Here is a 15,682-nt window from a genome sequence, read left to right as displayed (position 1 = left end):
CAGCTGGCCAGTTATCTGGCCACAACTGGAAAATGAGATTTTTCATTAACTTAGTGAAGAAAATATGACAGCCAGATGACTGGAAAGGCAAATAATGCAGTACGTAAACTAAACAAAACGAGAACTTCTGAAAGCAATGTTTTCCGTACATTCTTAATAGAACACCAAATGCATTTTGGTTTCTATAGTGTAGTTCCCCTTATCAGAAAGCCAACTTTTATGCTGCTTTTCGCCAGTGCTTTTGTTTGCTCTTTACTCACTCAGGCCTTCCTGAGCCATATAAAAAGATCAAAGAAAGCCTGGTTGAGGTTTCTCTTACAGGAAGGCACCAGTGAAGGACTCTGGAAAGGACAGTGTCTTTGTTCCAGTTCACTATGGATTGGCTCCAGCTGTTCTTTCTCCATCCTGTATCACTTTATCAAGGGGCTGCTTTTCCTTTTGCACTTCTGTTTAATTATCTCTGCATTATGGATTCATTTTCCACCCACGCCAGGTAGGTTTAAGGGCTCATTTTGCTCTTACATCTGTGAATACCATAGTAGGTCAAAAAGCATGGATTCGTCAGTAGACATGAAGATTCAATAATTATTTGGTTGCTTTTCAGTGATTATCACTATCACTGATTATTGATTACTTGGTCATGAGTATCTTTCATAGAGTGAAATGGAACTAGAAATTGACATCATGACTCCATTGACTCAAAGTTTGGTAGTTTTACATTAAATGGGAAAAGGATAAAAATAAACTCTGGGGAGAGAGAGATGTTTAGATGCTACAGGAATTCCCCAAACAGAAACATCTGTACCCCCACCGCATGTCCTATGTGCTCTTGAACAGTCCTAATTTCATGGAATTTTATCATTTTCAATAAAATTAAATTTTATTAAATATACACCTGGTTTTTAAAAATGCCTTTGTATGGTTTCTCAGAGAAATGGAATAAGTCAAAACAAATATTGTTAGATTAGCTATAGCTTAACCTGGGGTTCAAAAATTATTGTCACTAGAGATTTGATAATGTGATTGAAATGATTTTTGTATAGCTAGTAGGTTCGATACATGAGAGACAGTCCCGGTTTTTTGTTTTAAAGATTTGTTTTATTTATTTGAGAGACAGAGAGAGTGCAGGGGGAGGGGCAGAGGGAAAGGGAAAGAGAAAGACAAGCAGACTCCATGCTGAGCTCAGAGCCTGACACAGGGCTCCATCTCAAGGCCCTGAGATCAGACCTGAGCCGAAACCAGGATTCGAATGCTTAACCAACTGAGCCACCCAGGCGCCCTGAGACAGTCCCTGTTTTTAAAGAAGTTTGTGGAATATCCTTTTGTAAAATGAAAATCCATTGCCAGAGGGCTACCTCCTAATAATTCACTTATTTTAGAAATTAAGATTTTTATGTATTGAGGATTTTTAAGTAAAATTCAGTTGTACCTAATAATCAGAATTTCTGAGTTTCACTAAACTGTGGTATGTGTTATTACACATTCACAACGGTTGATGGCCCTTATCTTCATTTAGGAGATGGGGTGGCGGGGCGGGGGGCAGCGTTGTAAAAAAAAGTTTCCTATTGGGAAAGATCACAAATAATAAAGCAAAACAAGTACAAAACGAAGGTTAATTCCCATAGGGTTAAGATTGTTGGCTTTGGAGACAGCCCGGTGGGTCCTGGGTCCCTCCCTTCCTGAGTGTCCTTGTGTATGTGAATAAATTCTCTCCAAGTTGATCTGTGAAATGGAAATAATAATGCCTATCTCATGGGGTTATTTTAAGGATTAAGTAAAGATATTTCTTATATAGGGATTATTATTATTTTTTAAATAATTTTTATTTTGTTATATTAGTCACCATACAGTGCATCCCCAGTTTTTGATGCAATGTTCCATGATTCATTATTTGCATATAACACCCAATGCACCATGCAATATGTGCCCTCCTTAATACCCATCACCGGCCTATCCCAATTCTTATATAGGGATTATTAGCACAATGTCTAGAATAAAATAAGCACTATGTAGACATTTGAATGTTTACGAAGCCTTAGGGTAGTTGCCACTTCAGACTTCCACTTCTGCTGTGTAAGGAATATGTGTTCCCCTCATTTTTCCACGGGAGGGAGGTAAAGGCTTGGCCCACTGTGTTCACTGGGGTGAGTTAGCTCAAAGAGAAGCACAGGAATGGCCGAGGCCTTGTGTGATGGAGCTGCTGACACTGGGGTGCCCACCAGTCTCTCCCAAGAAAGACATTCTCACCAACGTGTGTGTGTCAACGTGCCACGGAGCCATGATATGTACCCTGTGATGGTCAAGAAAACACAGGCCGCTTTGACTCAATTTTCCTATTCCTGACTAGTCAGTACCTATTTTCACACCTCTCCATTCAGATTTATTAATTTGGCATCAGTTAATACAAACAGGGGCACCTGGCAGACTCATTTGGGAGAGCATGTGACTCTTGTGCGTGGGGTCATGAGGTCAGGTGGAAAGAAGAACTGAGTTGTTATCATGTGAAATTTCCCAGGTCTCTGCACATCCTCAGGACATCTGCCAGCTTCTGAGGGAGGTAGTTTCCACAAACCACTGACGTGGGTCTTTTTTTTTTTTTTTTTTTTTAAGATTTTATTTATTTATTTGACAGAGAGAGACAGCCAGCGAGAGAGGGAACACAGGCAGGGGGAGTGAGAGAGGAAGAAGCAGGCTCCCAGCGGAGGAACCTGATGTGGGGCTTGATCCCAGGACTCTGGGATCACACCCTGAGCCAAAGGCAGACGCTTAACGACTGAGCCCCCCAGGTGCCCCACTGATGTGGGTCTTTAACAACATGCAAAAAATCACCAACTCATAAGATCTGAAAGTGTAGTCGAGAGAATTAAGAGCACGTATAAAGATTTTCTAATTGAGTTTTCAAACACTTAGCAGAGAGAGGCATGGAATCCCCTTTTCCACTCTCTGGAATGGTTCAGGGCAGTGCAACCCAGCAAAAAGGATAGAGGTTCATCTCAATGAGGCGATGTCTAGAGAGCTCTCCTAGATCCTCGACACTGGATTACAACACTTTTCATTCAGGCAGCAAGCCACTAGTTTAAGATGTCCCCACCAGGAAACCTTCTGGAAATAAAAATTATTTAAAACCCACAGGATTGTCAGGGGTATTGTTCCCACTTGAGTGGCAGACATCAAAGAGAGGTTCCCAGGATCACTAAGGTGGGAATCAAAATTCATCTCCTGAGGGGCCCCTGGGCGCTCAGTCAGTTAAGCTCTGCCTTCGGTTCAGGTCTAGATCCCGATGTCCTGGGATCGAGCCCTGCATCTGCCTCCCTGCTCAGCAGGGTGTCTGCTTCTCCCCTCTGCTCATGCGCTCTCTCTGTGTCAAATAAATAAATAAAATCTTTAAAAAAAAATTGTCTTCTGAAATAGTTGTTTTCAAATGGACTCTGGCTTTTTTTTCTCTCTCGGTTCATTCCTTCAGAAAAACAAAAGGAAAACTTTGGGGTGATAACAGTATGGCTTCTTTAGGTGATATGTGGGGTTTACCTCCATTGGATTATCCAGAATGACATCTGAAGGGACTCCTTTGTCACACTGTTCTTTTTCTTTCAGGTACCTCTTTCTGCTGGCTGGAGGGGGGGCCCTGGCTTTGGCCGCCATGGGGTCCTTCGCTCTGCTTGTCCTCATCCCCGCTCTGTGGGCCACGGTTCTGATTTGCTGGCTCCGCCCACGGGATGTGCACAGGTGGGCTTTCTTCTTTCAGATGAGCTGGCAGACGCTGTGTCACCTGGGGCTGCACTATACCGAGTACTATCTGCAAGAACGTCCTTCCACGAGGTAAAGCGGCCTGTTCACTTGCTTATACTAAACCAACCAAGGCTTGGCTTGCACCGTAGTGAAGTGGAGAGAACGTGGGTGTTGAGTTTGAATCCGAATTCTTGCATGTTGGAGCAGTGTGACCTTAAGCAAGTCATTTAACCTCTCAGCCTCAATTTCTTTTCCTAAAAAAAAAGTGGGTGCATATGTGCATATGTGTATGTGTGTGTATAACAATACCTGTCTTGCAAGACTCTGAAGTTCGAGAGAATTAAAGTAAATGTAATTCTACGACTGTAAATAACTACCATGTGTTACCCATGGAGCACAATGCTGCCACTTTGCTGTGCTTATCATCGTGCCTGAAAAAGGCATTGACCCAGGAGTCCCCGGGCCCACAGAGGAGGTCTGCCTGCAAGTGACTGAGCACAAATTGCTCAGCTCCGAGTGGGTGGTCTAGACGCACAGCCAGGAGCCTCTCCTCCCCTTCCACAGGACAGGGAAGGTAGAAATCCACTATAAACCTTCACTACCCTCCCGTGGAAGGTGCTACGCAAGGGTTTTGCTTTCATTGACACTCAGCTGTCCCCTCCTCCCAGGAGAAGGGTAGTTACCCAGTCTAGAAAACAGAATTAGGCACTGATTACAGTCCAGAGAAGTGTTTTCAAGAGTCATGAGATCACCCAGATTAGGGGAAAACAGGTATCTCTACGATCTTGAGGCCTGTGGTCCCTGGCTTCCTCTGTTACCACAATTGGTGTGGGTCCGTGGTCACTCGGAGAACAGTGGCTGTGACCTCTCGAGGCAGGTCACCTCTCTGATTCTACTTTGCCATTGGTTCACTCATTCTGCCATCCCTACCACACCCAGAATCCTTTTCTTTATCCTCACTGTTTTCACCAAAGACTTTAGGGTTTGCTTCTTGGAAGAAGAGGCAAGATGGCAGGCAGGTAGGGAGTGGGGAGTACTGACTGGGGTGTGGTGAATTAGGATTTCAGTAGGAAGCTGGGACCTGGTAGGGGCTGGAGGAGCAAGTTGAACAGGATCTGGCTGATGGGAAGAAGCCTCAGCCAGAGCGGAAATGCGAAGATGCCTTAGTTTGCTCTGACCGTCATAACAAAGTATCGAAGACGAGGTAGCTCGCACACAGAAACTGACTTCCTCTGGAGGCTGGAAGTTCAAGATCAAGGTGTTGGCAGGTTCAGCTTCTTCCAAGGCCTCTCTCCTTGGCTTGTAGATGGCTGTCTTTCCCTGTGTCCTCACCTGGTCTTCCCTCTGTGTGTGTCTGTGTCCTAATGTCCTCTTCTTATAAGGACGCCAGTCATACTGGATTAGGGTTCACCCCAGTGACGTCATTTTAACTTACCCTATCTCCGAACACAGTCACATTCTGAGGTACTGGGGGTTAGGGCTTCAACATATGAATGGGGGGGGGGCACATCAGCCCACAACAGCTGGTGTACGAACAGGGATGTTTGGCATTTGGAGGCTACTTTGCTTACTGTTTGGATAAGTCAGGTGAGGAGGTCAGTTTTCCTTAAATCCTCAGACTCACAGATAGAAACTGTGGGCATGTGGAAAACAGTGCCATCTTCTCTCCACAGGACAGCGTTCCTGATTGTAGAGTGCGTCATATATTTTTCACTAATCTTCTCCATAATAACCTTGCCGGCAGGATCTTCTCTACCTTGTGACACTGAAGCAGGAGCAGTTCAGGTGATTGGTCAAGAGCACACCTCAAATTGCTAACGACTCAGTGCACACCCTGAGCCCCTAGCTTGACTCACGGTTCCTGAGCACGACTCCCAAAGCCTGGAAAATCTTACTGACAGGGACCGGTTCATATTTAAAATCTTCGCCTTCCTATAGTCTCTTCAGTACTAAATTTTTATTCCTTCCGTGGCACGTTTCTCCCAGGTCCTTGATCCTAACTGCAGAAGCCATTCTTAGAAATATTCTAACAATATTTCCCCCACAATATTCCTTGTCATTCTTTTAGTTTTCTCTCTGACTAATGATTCATTTCCCCATTTACCTTTTGATCCTGCCCAGAGTAGCCTGTGGTGGAAATTAATGCAAGAGTCTTTGTGGGGTCACTGCAGGGCAGGACATCAGTCTCCATTTTTCAGAGCTGTTGTTCGCTGTGGGGTCATGTGTGAGGGACTGGAATGGGATGAAATAAATATGGAGCATTTTTACATTTTAAATAAATCTCTTTCAGGTTCTGCATCACTCTTTCTTCCCTCATGCTCTTGACCCAGAGGGTCACGTCCCTCTCCCTGGACATTTGCGAGGGAAAAGTGAAGGCAGCATCAAGAGGCATCAGGGAAAGAAGCTCGTTGTCTGAGCATCTGTGTAAGGCACTGCCCTATTTCAGCTACTTGCTCTTTTTCCCTGCTCTCCTCGGAGGCCCCCTGTGTTCCTTCCAGAGATTTCAGGCTCGTGTTCAAGGGTCCAGCTGTTTGTGTCCCAGGCGCTTGGTCTGGGCTCTGAGCTGGAGGGGTCTGCAGATCGTGGGCCTCGAGTGCCTAAAGGTGGTCTTGAGGAAGGTGGTGAGTGCAGGAGCAGGTCTGACCGACTGCTGGCAACTCCAGTGCGTCCAAGTCATGTGGTCCACAGCCGGGCTCTTCAAACTCACCTACTACTCCTGCTGGATCCTGGATGACGCCCTCCTCCAGGCCGCGGGCTTTGGACCTGGGTTTGGTCAGAGCCCTGGTGAGGAGGGCTACATTCCTGATGTGGACATCTGGACACTGGAGACCACCCACAGGGTATCCCTGTTCACGAGAAAGTGGAACCAAAGCACAGCGCGGTGGCTCAGACGCCTTGTATTCCAGCAGGGCGGGGCCTGGCCACTGCTGCGGACGTTCGCCTTCTCGGCCTGGTGGCATGGACTCCATCCAGGACAGGTGTTTGGTTTCCTCTGCTGGGCTCTGATGGTGGAAGCTGATTACCTGATTCACACCTTTGCCAGCATGTTCATCAGGTCCTGGCCAATGCAGCTGCTCTATAGAATGCTCACCTGGGCCCACACCCAGCTCATCATTGCTTATGTAATGCTGGCCGTGGAGGCCAGGAGCCTCTCCTCCCTCTGGCTGCTATGTAATTCTTACAACAGTGCCTTCCCCGTGGTGTACTGTATTCTGCTTTTCCTATTAGGAAAGAGAAAGCATACATTTAACTGATATCTTTCCCCAGCCTTCATCACATGCATCCATGAAACAGAGTTTAGAAAGTGCCAGAGGGTGTGTTGATGATGCCTATGCTTGAACTTGTCCATACCAGAAGGGTTTTTTTTTTTCAAGTATTGGATGTATACACATGATGTCTGCCCATAGAAATTTATATATCTACTTTAACAAGCAATTGTACTGGTACTGACAAATAAAAAAAAAAAGACAAAGATGTGGTTTCTTCCCTTAGGACTTGTAGTTTAGGCATGGAAGCAAAGTAAGGGGATAAGTAAAACATAAGGTACCGTCAACCAAATGGCAAATGGTATACACGGGGACACCCAAACATTGAGCTCCCAACAGGTCACTTGATCCTGGACTGCGCGTTTAGAAAGACAAAACCAACAAAAACAAAAACCTAAACCAGGGGCGCCCGCCGACCGGCTCACTGGGTAGAGCGTGTGATCCCTGATCTTGGGGTCACGAGTGCGAGCCCTACTGGATGTCGAGGCGACTTAAAAAAACCCCCTAAATCAGATTATGGTGTTGGTTTCCTACACGAACTAGAGACTCGTCTTCATCTACAGGTAATTTGAAAATTTTGGTCTCGAAATGGAACGGCTGCTCTTATCTCCGAATATGTTAATAGACTGAACCGACCCATGAGATAAGTCACACGAAGAGGCCAAGAACAAGAGGCAAGTCCTGTTTTGGTACAACAGTGAGGCTCTGGTGCCCTTTTCTTGGCACAGCCTAAATAACTCCCTCTGCTTCTTTCTCTGTGAGGGACCCAAGAGAAAGCTGTCAAGACGGCTGAGGGGTAATGAAGCCGGGTCGTCTCATGGCTGCTTTCACAGCGCCTCTGCCGGCCGCTCGGCTGGTCACACAATTACAGTTTCTCTCTCTCTTTTTTAAAGATTTTATTTACTTATTTGACAGAGAGAGAGAGAGAGCACAAGCAGGGGGAGCGGGAGAGGGAGAAGCAGGCTTCCCGCTGAGCAGGGAGCCCGATGTGGGGCTCGATCCCAGGAATCTGGGATCATGACCGGAGTCGAAGGCAGATGCTTAACCGACTGAGCCACCCACGTGCCCCGTAAGTACAGCTTTTCTTTAAATTAACTTTAGCTCAGCTTGCTTTTAAAACTTACCGTCTTTCTAAGCGATGGCATCGCTGAAAATTGAGTTTAGTGGATTAACTATATCTTACTCTCACACTCACTGTAAGAAACACGTACAAAACGTTTCTTTGTGTCCTGCCTAAAATCATCCACTTACCCCATCTATCCCACCTCAGGAAGCATGGTACGAGGATCGCAGCTTCCAAAACCAACCATCTGCATTCTTTTCAAAATTTAAAATTGTAAGTGGGCTTCTAATCTTTAAAACCTGACAGAGATAATACTAAGAAGTCACAGATCACTTAGAAAGTTATGTCAATATCACTCACTAACATAAAGGCAAACAAACAGCTCAATCTCCACACACAGAACATACCACGGCAAGCAGTGAGGGCCTTGAACAGGTGGCATGAATTTATAGTGGCCTTAACTGGCATGGTTCTGTACTATCTCTCACCACACTCAATAGCCCAGAGGAGACAATGTGGACAAACAGGGGTTTCCAGGGTTAGGGATAGTCAAGGGGAAACAGGCGATAGCCAAGGGAGTGGTAAAGTACTCTAAGACCATTTCAAGCAAGTCACTGGAAGGACGATCCTGAGAATGCAACCCAGAGAGGCAAGTGGGATGGTGGTGGTGGTGTTATAGGTTGGGAGGAAAGATAAACAATCATCACAGCATTATTGATCATTAAAAAATGGTCAGCATTAGGAGAATGGTTAAGTAAATTACAATGGAGTATGATAGAGCTATTAAAAATCAATGCTTGGGGGCACCTGGGTGACTCAGTTGATTAAGCGTCTGGCTTCAGCTCAGGTCATGATCTCAGGGTCCCGGGATTGAGCCCTCTGTCAGGCTCCATGCTCAGTGAGGAGTCTGCTTGCTCTCTGCCCCTCCTCCCACTCATGCTCGCTCTCTCTCAAATAAATAAGTAAATCCTTAAAAAAAATTAGCGCTTGTATAGAGGCACTTCTGAGGAGCTAGCCACGTAGATGCATGTGTTCAGTTTATGAAAATCCTTCAAACTGTACACTTAGCTGTTAGTTCTCCTAATGCTGGCCATTTTTTATGATAAGTAATGCTGCAATGATTATATGATAAACTTATGTGCAAGTTTCTGGATCTATATTACACCTCCATAATTTTCTTACATGAATGCTTTTAATGATTCGGAAAATGCTTATGATAGAATGCAATTTTAAAAGTAATTGGGTGGTGACTGGATGGCTCAGTTGGTTAAGTGTCCAACTCTTTGATTTTGGCTCAGGTCATGCTCTCAGGGTTGTGAGATCAAGCCCTGTGTCAGGCTCCACACTGGGCATGGAGCCTGCTTAAGATTCTCTCTTTCCCTTTGCCTCTGCTCCTAGCCCCCTCACTCTCTAAAAAAAATAAAAAGTAGTTAGTTAATAAAATCTTTTAAAGTGCAATTTGGTCTCGAAATCTATCTCCCCGTGGATGGCTAGGGGTAATTTCTGTTCCTCTGATTGGTTAAAACCAGGACATGTACTTCCTTCCCTTTCTGTTTGCATCCTATAAAAGTCTTCCATTTATACGGACAGTATAAAGAACAATGTGATTTGAAGGAATTAAGCTAAGGAAAAAGTCACAGCCAGAGATGTAGACCCAGGAGCCATCTGTCTGCACAGAGGAGATCCTGGATCCCGGAGCAGAGAACAGAGAATGTATCTTCTTTCAAACCTCATTTCCTTTGTTAGGACTTAAATGTTTGAGTTCCTGACTCCCATGCCAGCTGCTTCCTCAACAATTGCCATCTTTAGTTTCCCTTTCCTTCAGTTACTGTCAGTCCCAAGACCCTGCCTATTGCCTCCCAAATTCCCTTTGACACATAATGGATAGCACCTGCTTATTCACCTCTCTCATTTTTTTTTTTTTCCGAGGGAGTGTGTGTAGGGGGAGCAGAGGGAGAAGGAGAGAGAGAAACTTAAGCAGACTCCATGCCCAGCGCAGAGCCTGACTTGAGGCTCAATCTCATGACCCTGAGATCATGACCTGAGCCGAAATCAAGAGTCCGATGCTTAACCGACTGAGCCACCCAGGCACCCCCTGGCAGCTTACCTTTTATCAGCCAAATTACTTTGGAGAATTTGGTAGGAGCCTTTACACATGCCCCCCCTGGGATCTCATCCAGTTGTTGGAAAGTATCACTGTATGAGATTCTGTTGATTAAGAAATCCCTAAAAATGGGGTAAGCCTTGATAACTGAAAAGCTCAGAATGCTGGCAAAGCTTACTTAGAAAATATTTAACACAAAACTACAAAATTTGCCTTCCTAAGAGGACCCAGGAACTGGTAGATGCCATCATTTGCCTATTGAAATGGCATTGCCTAGGAAGTGTTCCATGAAAACTTCAGTTCACCTTCACGCTGTGATTCTGGATAAGGTAGGCTCACAGGGCAGTCTTGTTCCCCCGATGCACAAGAAGCCACTCACCCAGATTGGCCTCCTTCTTAATCTGTTGGCAGCTGCCATGACTGATAGGCAGCCAGTAGCTCTAAATGGGTAAGTCAGATTTAGCGATCCATCCCAATTGTTAAACTTCTCCAAAGGAGACAATCCAATCTTGTGTGTTTTTTTTTTATCCATGTAGTTTTTATAAAGCAAACCATAGGGAGACTTCATTGACAAACCCGACCCAATTAATTCATCACTCTTCAATTCATCAATTCCATGAGAACATGGAAAAGGAGGTCCAGATGGAAAGTTCTCAGGAGTTTGTCCTGGCAAGCACTAGTGGATATTTCAAACCAGAAGAGTACCAAGAAAGCCAAGTTCTATCTCTGCCCAAAGGATGCTATTCAGCCCACATGACTGATCTCTCGCAGTCAATGAACTCTCTCTCAGGTCACCTGAGAGGCTCCAGCAGCCAGCCTGCCAAGCCTGGGCAAAGGGGAAGGGATCGAACAATGAAGCAGGTGGGTGGTGAAGCAGGTTCAGTAGGTGTGAAAGAACAGATCTGAGCACTGTATTCACACAAGCACTGTAGAGACCAATAGATTATGAGCATTGCAGTGACCAAGTGCTGTAAAAGATTACAGCAAGCACTAGTAACAATCCTGATTAAATGCCTACTGTTAGGCTGTAGATTCGAGTCACTTCCAACAGATTCTTCTCTACACATTTTAACACAGCAGATGGTGCAGGGAACTTGTTCCCTGTAATCCCAGGCTTCTGCACTGAGAGGTGAAGGGTTAGTGGTTATATTTTATGTGAACCTTGACAACTACACCTATTTCCAAAACAATAAAAATGTGCAAAACATTGAACAGCTGCCTCACAAAAAAACAAAACAAAACGGATACTTCACTCTTTGGCTATGATGAATAATGTTATTACGAACATTTGTGTTCAATTTTTTGTGTAGATCTAAGTTCAGTTCCCTTAGGTATATATCTATGAGCAGAATTGCTGGGTCATATGGTAACTATGTTTAACTTTTTGAGGAACTGCCAGACTGTTTTCCACATCACTGAACCATTTTACATTCCCACTCCCAACGTATGAGGATTGCAATTTCTCCACGTCCTTGTCAACACTTGTTATATCTATCTTTTTCATTCAAGCCATTCTAGTGGGTTTGAAATAGTATCTCACTGTTTTTTAAAAAATATTTTATTTATTTGAGAGAGAAAGAGAGTGGGAGGAGGGTCAGAGAGAGAGAATCTTCAAGCGGACTCCATGTTGAGCGCGGAGCCCAGTGTAGGGCTCTATCCAACGATCCATGACATCATGACTTGAACGAAAACCAAGAGCCGGAAGCTCAACCAACTGAGCCACCCGGGCGCCCCTCTCATTGTGGTTTTGATTTGCATTTCCCTAATGACTAACAATGCTGAGCACCTTTTCATATGATTGTTAGCATTTGTATCTTTTTTTTTTTTTAAGAGAAATGTCTATTCACTATGGACTATGAGAAACAAACTGAGGGCTACAGAGGGGAGGGGGGTGGGGGAATGGGATAGACCGGTGATGGGTAGTAAGGAGGGCACATATTGCATGGTGCACTGGGTGATATACACAACTAATGAATCATCGAGCCTTACATCGAAAACCGGGGATGTACTGTATGGTGACTAACATAATATAATAAAAAATCATTATTAAAAAAAAAAAAAAGAGAAATGTCTATTCAGATGCTTTGCCCATTTAAAAATTGGGTTACTTGGGTCTTTCTGCTGCTGAGTTGTTCAGTTACTTAAATATTTTGGATACTCGATCCTTATCAGATATATAATTTGCAAATATTTTCTTCCATTCTGTGGGTTGCATTTTTACTTTCTTGATGGTGTCCTTTGAAGCACAGAAGTTTTAATTTTGATGAGCACAATTTGAATTTTTTCCTTGTTGTTTGTTGCTTGTCATACCCATGAAACCATTGCCTAATCCAAAGCCATGAGGATTTACACTTATGTAAATCTTAAACTTCTATAGTTTAGCTCTTACATTTAGGTCTATGATATAGTTTGTTTAAATTTTGAAGATAGAGTGAGGTAGGGGTCCAATTTCATTCCTTTGCATGTGTTTATCCATTGCTAAAAAGACTATTCTTCCCCCTTTCAATTGTCTTGGCCCCTAAAGCTGATTTTTTTTTAAGATAAGAACCAAAAGGGGGCACCTGGGTGGCTCAGTTGGTTAAGCGTCAGCCTTCAGCTTGGGTCATCACATACCTTAATCCAGAGGTCAGAAAGTTTCCAATAACGCCACAAGTCAGGAAACCACTGCCAAAGTCACAAATTCCTTGTATCCGCTTAAAAGCAGTGGAATGCAGAGTCTTGTCAACCCTCAAGAAAGCTCACATCTGCTTAAGCCTGCACACCACTGTTGGCAGAGGAAGAAGATCTTTCGCTCTCCTGAGGTTTCCAAAAGCATGGTGAGTGTATTTTACTAGCAAAATATAGATTAAACACAGGACCCTGGAGGCAAGGGAATCTGGAAAATATAGTTTCAAGACCCCTGTAATAGAAGGTGGGGGGAATGAATGCTGGTCATCACTGAACAATAAATATACAGCTTACCAACCAGTCATGGACAAATACTGCATGATTCCACTTTTTAAAAAAGATTTTATTTACTTGAGAGAAAGAGTGAGAGAGAGAGCACTAGCAGGGGGAGAGTCAGAGGCAAAGGGAGAACCGGCTTCTGCTGAGTGGAGACCACGACGTGGGGCTCGATCCTAGGACCCTGGGATCATGACCTGAGCTGAAGGCAGATGCTTAACCAACTGAGTCACCAGGTACCCCTGCACGGTTCCACTTAGATGAGGTTCTAAAGTAGTCAAACCATAGAGACAGAAAGCAGAATGGTGATTGCCAGCGGCTAGAAAGGGGGAAATGAGGAGTTGCTGTTGAATGGGTGTAGAGTTTCAGTTACGCAGGATGAAAACATTCTAGACAGCTGCCGTACAACAATGTGCACATAGCTAACAACACTATACTGCAGTTAAAATTCAGGAAGATGGTAAATGTCATGTTTGTTTTTTTACATTATCTGTCTTATTGAGAAATCATTCAAAGGGTTATTTTGCCCTCTCTATATTCTACTACCAAAATAATATCACGTAACCCTGTTGCCGTCTTACGGTATTTCTTATTCTTCTATTTATTCCCAAATGTCCAGGGAGATGCGGATCCACCCTTTTTTTTTTTTTTGTCATGGAGTGGGCATCAACTAACAGATTTCCCCTCACTTAGAATCTGCTTCAAAGGGGTGAACTATTTGGACCCTTTTTATAACCTTGCCTGGGACAAAACAAGTGGTAATGATGGCAATTATTTATAATGTTATTATTTCATTTGAAGTGACTTCATATGCAACGTTAAAAGTAAATTGGCATAATTGTCTCAAGAAGTTGCAAGTAATACATATTGGAACAATGCAAAGCTTAATTTTCTGAGAAAGTTGCACACATATCTTACTTATAAAAAACATTAACCGTCATCACTTTTTAAGACTGCTTTTGTTGTGGTAAAATATAGCATAGAAGCGACCATTCTCGAGGGGGATGGGCAAGATGGCGGAGGAGTGGGGGACCCCGTTTCAGCTGGTCCCCTGAATTTAGCTGGATATCTACCAAGCCGGTCTGAACAGCCGTGGAATCCGCCTGAGATGCGGGATTCTAAGTCGGGACCTCTGCGGGGGCGGAGGATCATCAGTCAGGAGGTAGAAGGCCAGCGTTGTGGTGGTGTGGGCAGTACGGGGGGACAAACAGAAGGGGAGGGGAGCCACCAGAAGCTAGCCACTGGAGAGCAACGTAATACCCAGGGAAGAGGCGTCCTGCACCGGGGGACCAGGGATAGCTGGCGGCGGGTCGGGAAGGGCCTGATTCCAGCCTCAAACACAATCCAGCAGCTTAGGGGGCAAACGCCAGGTCGGGCGCAGCCGCTTGTGAGGACCCGTTCTCTGGGGACCCGGGGGGGGCGGGGGATTGGCGGGCTTCCGCCACCTTGGCCTAGACGGGGATCGGTCTCGGGTTTTGGAGGCACCGGGGGCAGAGACAAGCGGCGGGCCTGAGTCGACCGCTGAAAGGATCGCTGGGGGCACGCACCGCCGGCGGGAGGCTGTGGTTTTCAGGCGCTTACACAGGGGCAGTCTGTGTGTTCTGGAGGGTTCAGAGAAGAGCAGACTGTGGCTGCTCTCCTTCGGGCGGAGCTCTGGGAGTGGGCATTCTCCTTCACTCTGACCCTCCGAAAAGGCAAGGAAAGCAGCCAGAGAACAAAAACCTAAAAAACCGGTTTCCACGGGGCCCAGCCCCTTGACAGGGGGCAGGACAGCTCTGCCCGAGCGGGGTTGCCTGAAAAGCAGCGCGGCAGGCCCCTCCCCCAGAAGACGAGCTGGAAGAATAAGAGGACAACCCGAGGGTCCCCATAAAACTGTAAAATCCCAATACCAGGTAAAAATAGTATATTGAGCTCCTGGTGTTGCCTCACCGCCTGTGTACTTCTAAGATACAACTTTTTTTTTTTTATTCTTTCTCATATTTCTTCTGGTTTTTTAAAAAAAAACTTATTTCAACTAGATGTTTAGTACAACATATTCCATAGTAACTTTTTAACTTGTACTTTTTCACACCTGTATTTTTGCCTTTTTATTTATATAGATATAGATACTGATATAAGCTTCAATGTAGCCCTTTTTTCACCTATTCAATACTACCTTTATATATCTACACCAGTTTTAATTTCTCTGTATCTCTGGGAAGTAGTGTTCTCTAACAAAGAGAACAAAATACAGCCAGGAAGAATGGAAAAACCCTACCTTGCCCACATTGAGAGTTTATAGCCCTCCCACCCCCCCTTTTTAAAGTTCTTTCTCATGTTTTTTTTTTTACCTACTTATCAACTAGATGTTTATTTTTTAAAAAGTATTTTATTTATTCGACAGAGAGAGAGACCGCCAGCGAGAGAGGGAACACAAGCAGGGGGAGTGGGAGAGGAAGAAGCAGGCTCCCAGTGGAGGAGCCTGATGCGGGGCTCGATTCCACAACACCGGGATCACGCCCTGAGCCGAAGGCAGACGCTCAACAACTGAGCCACCCAGGCGCCCCTCAACTAGATGTTTAATACAACATATTCCAT

The 15,682-nt window shown here is 44.8% G+C and overlaps 1 protein-coding gene across 1 annotated transcript; it reads left to right on the top strand.

Moving 5' to 3' along the window:
- Positions 1–355: 355 nt before the first annotated feature.
- MBOAT4 (membrane bound ghrelin O-acyltransferase MBOAT4) lies at positions 356–6,983 on the top strand. Its single transcript, XM_045779255.2, has 3 exons — positions 356–493; positions 3,595–3,819; positions 6,020–6,983. Exons 1-3 carry the CDS (start codon positions 375–377, stop codon positions 6,981–6,983), a joined length of 1,308 nt encoding a protein of 435 aa, XP_045635211.2. The 5' UTR covers positions 356–374.
- The last annotated feature ends 8,699 nt before the right edge of the window (positions 6,984–15,682 follow it).

Source organism: Ursus americanus, chromosome 27, assembly GCF_024610735.1.
Source record: "Ursus americanus isolate L20-20 chromosome 27, mUrsAme1.1.p, whole genome shotgun sequence".
Classification (NCBI taxonomy): Eukaryota; Metazoa; Chordata; class Mammalia; order Carnivora; family Ursidae; genus Ursus; species Ursus americanus.
The sequence above is the reverse complement of the archived record's forward strand: the minus strand, read 5'-3'. Positions and strand labels throughout refer to the sequence as shown.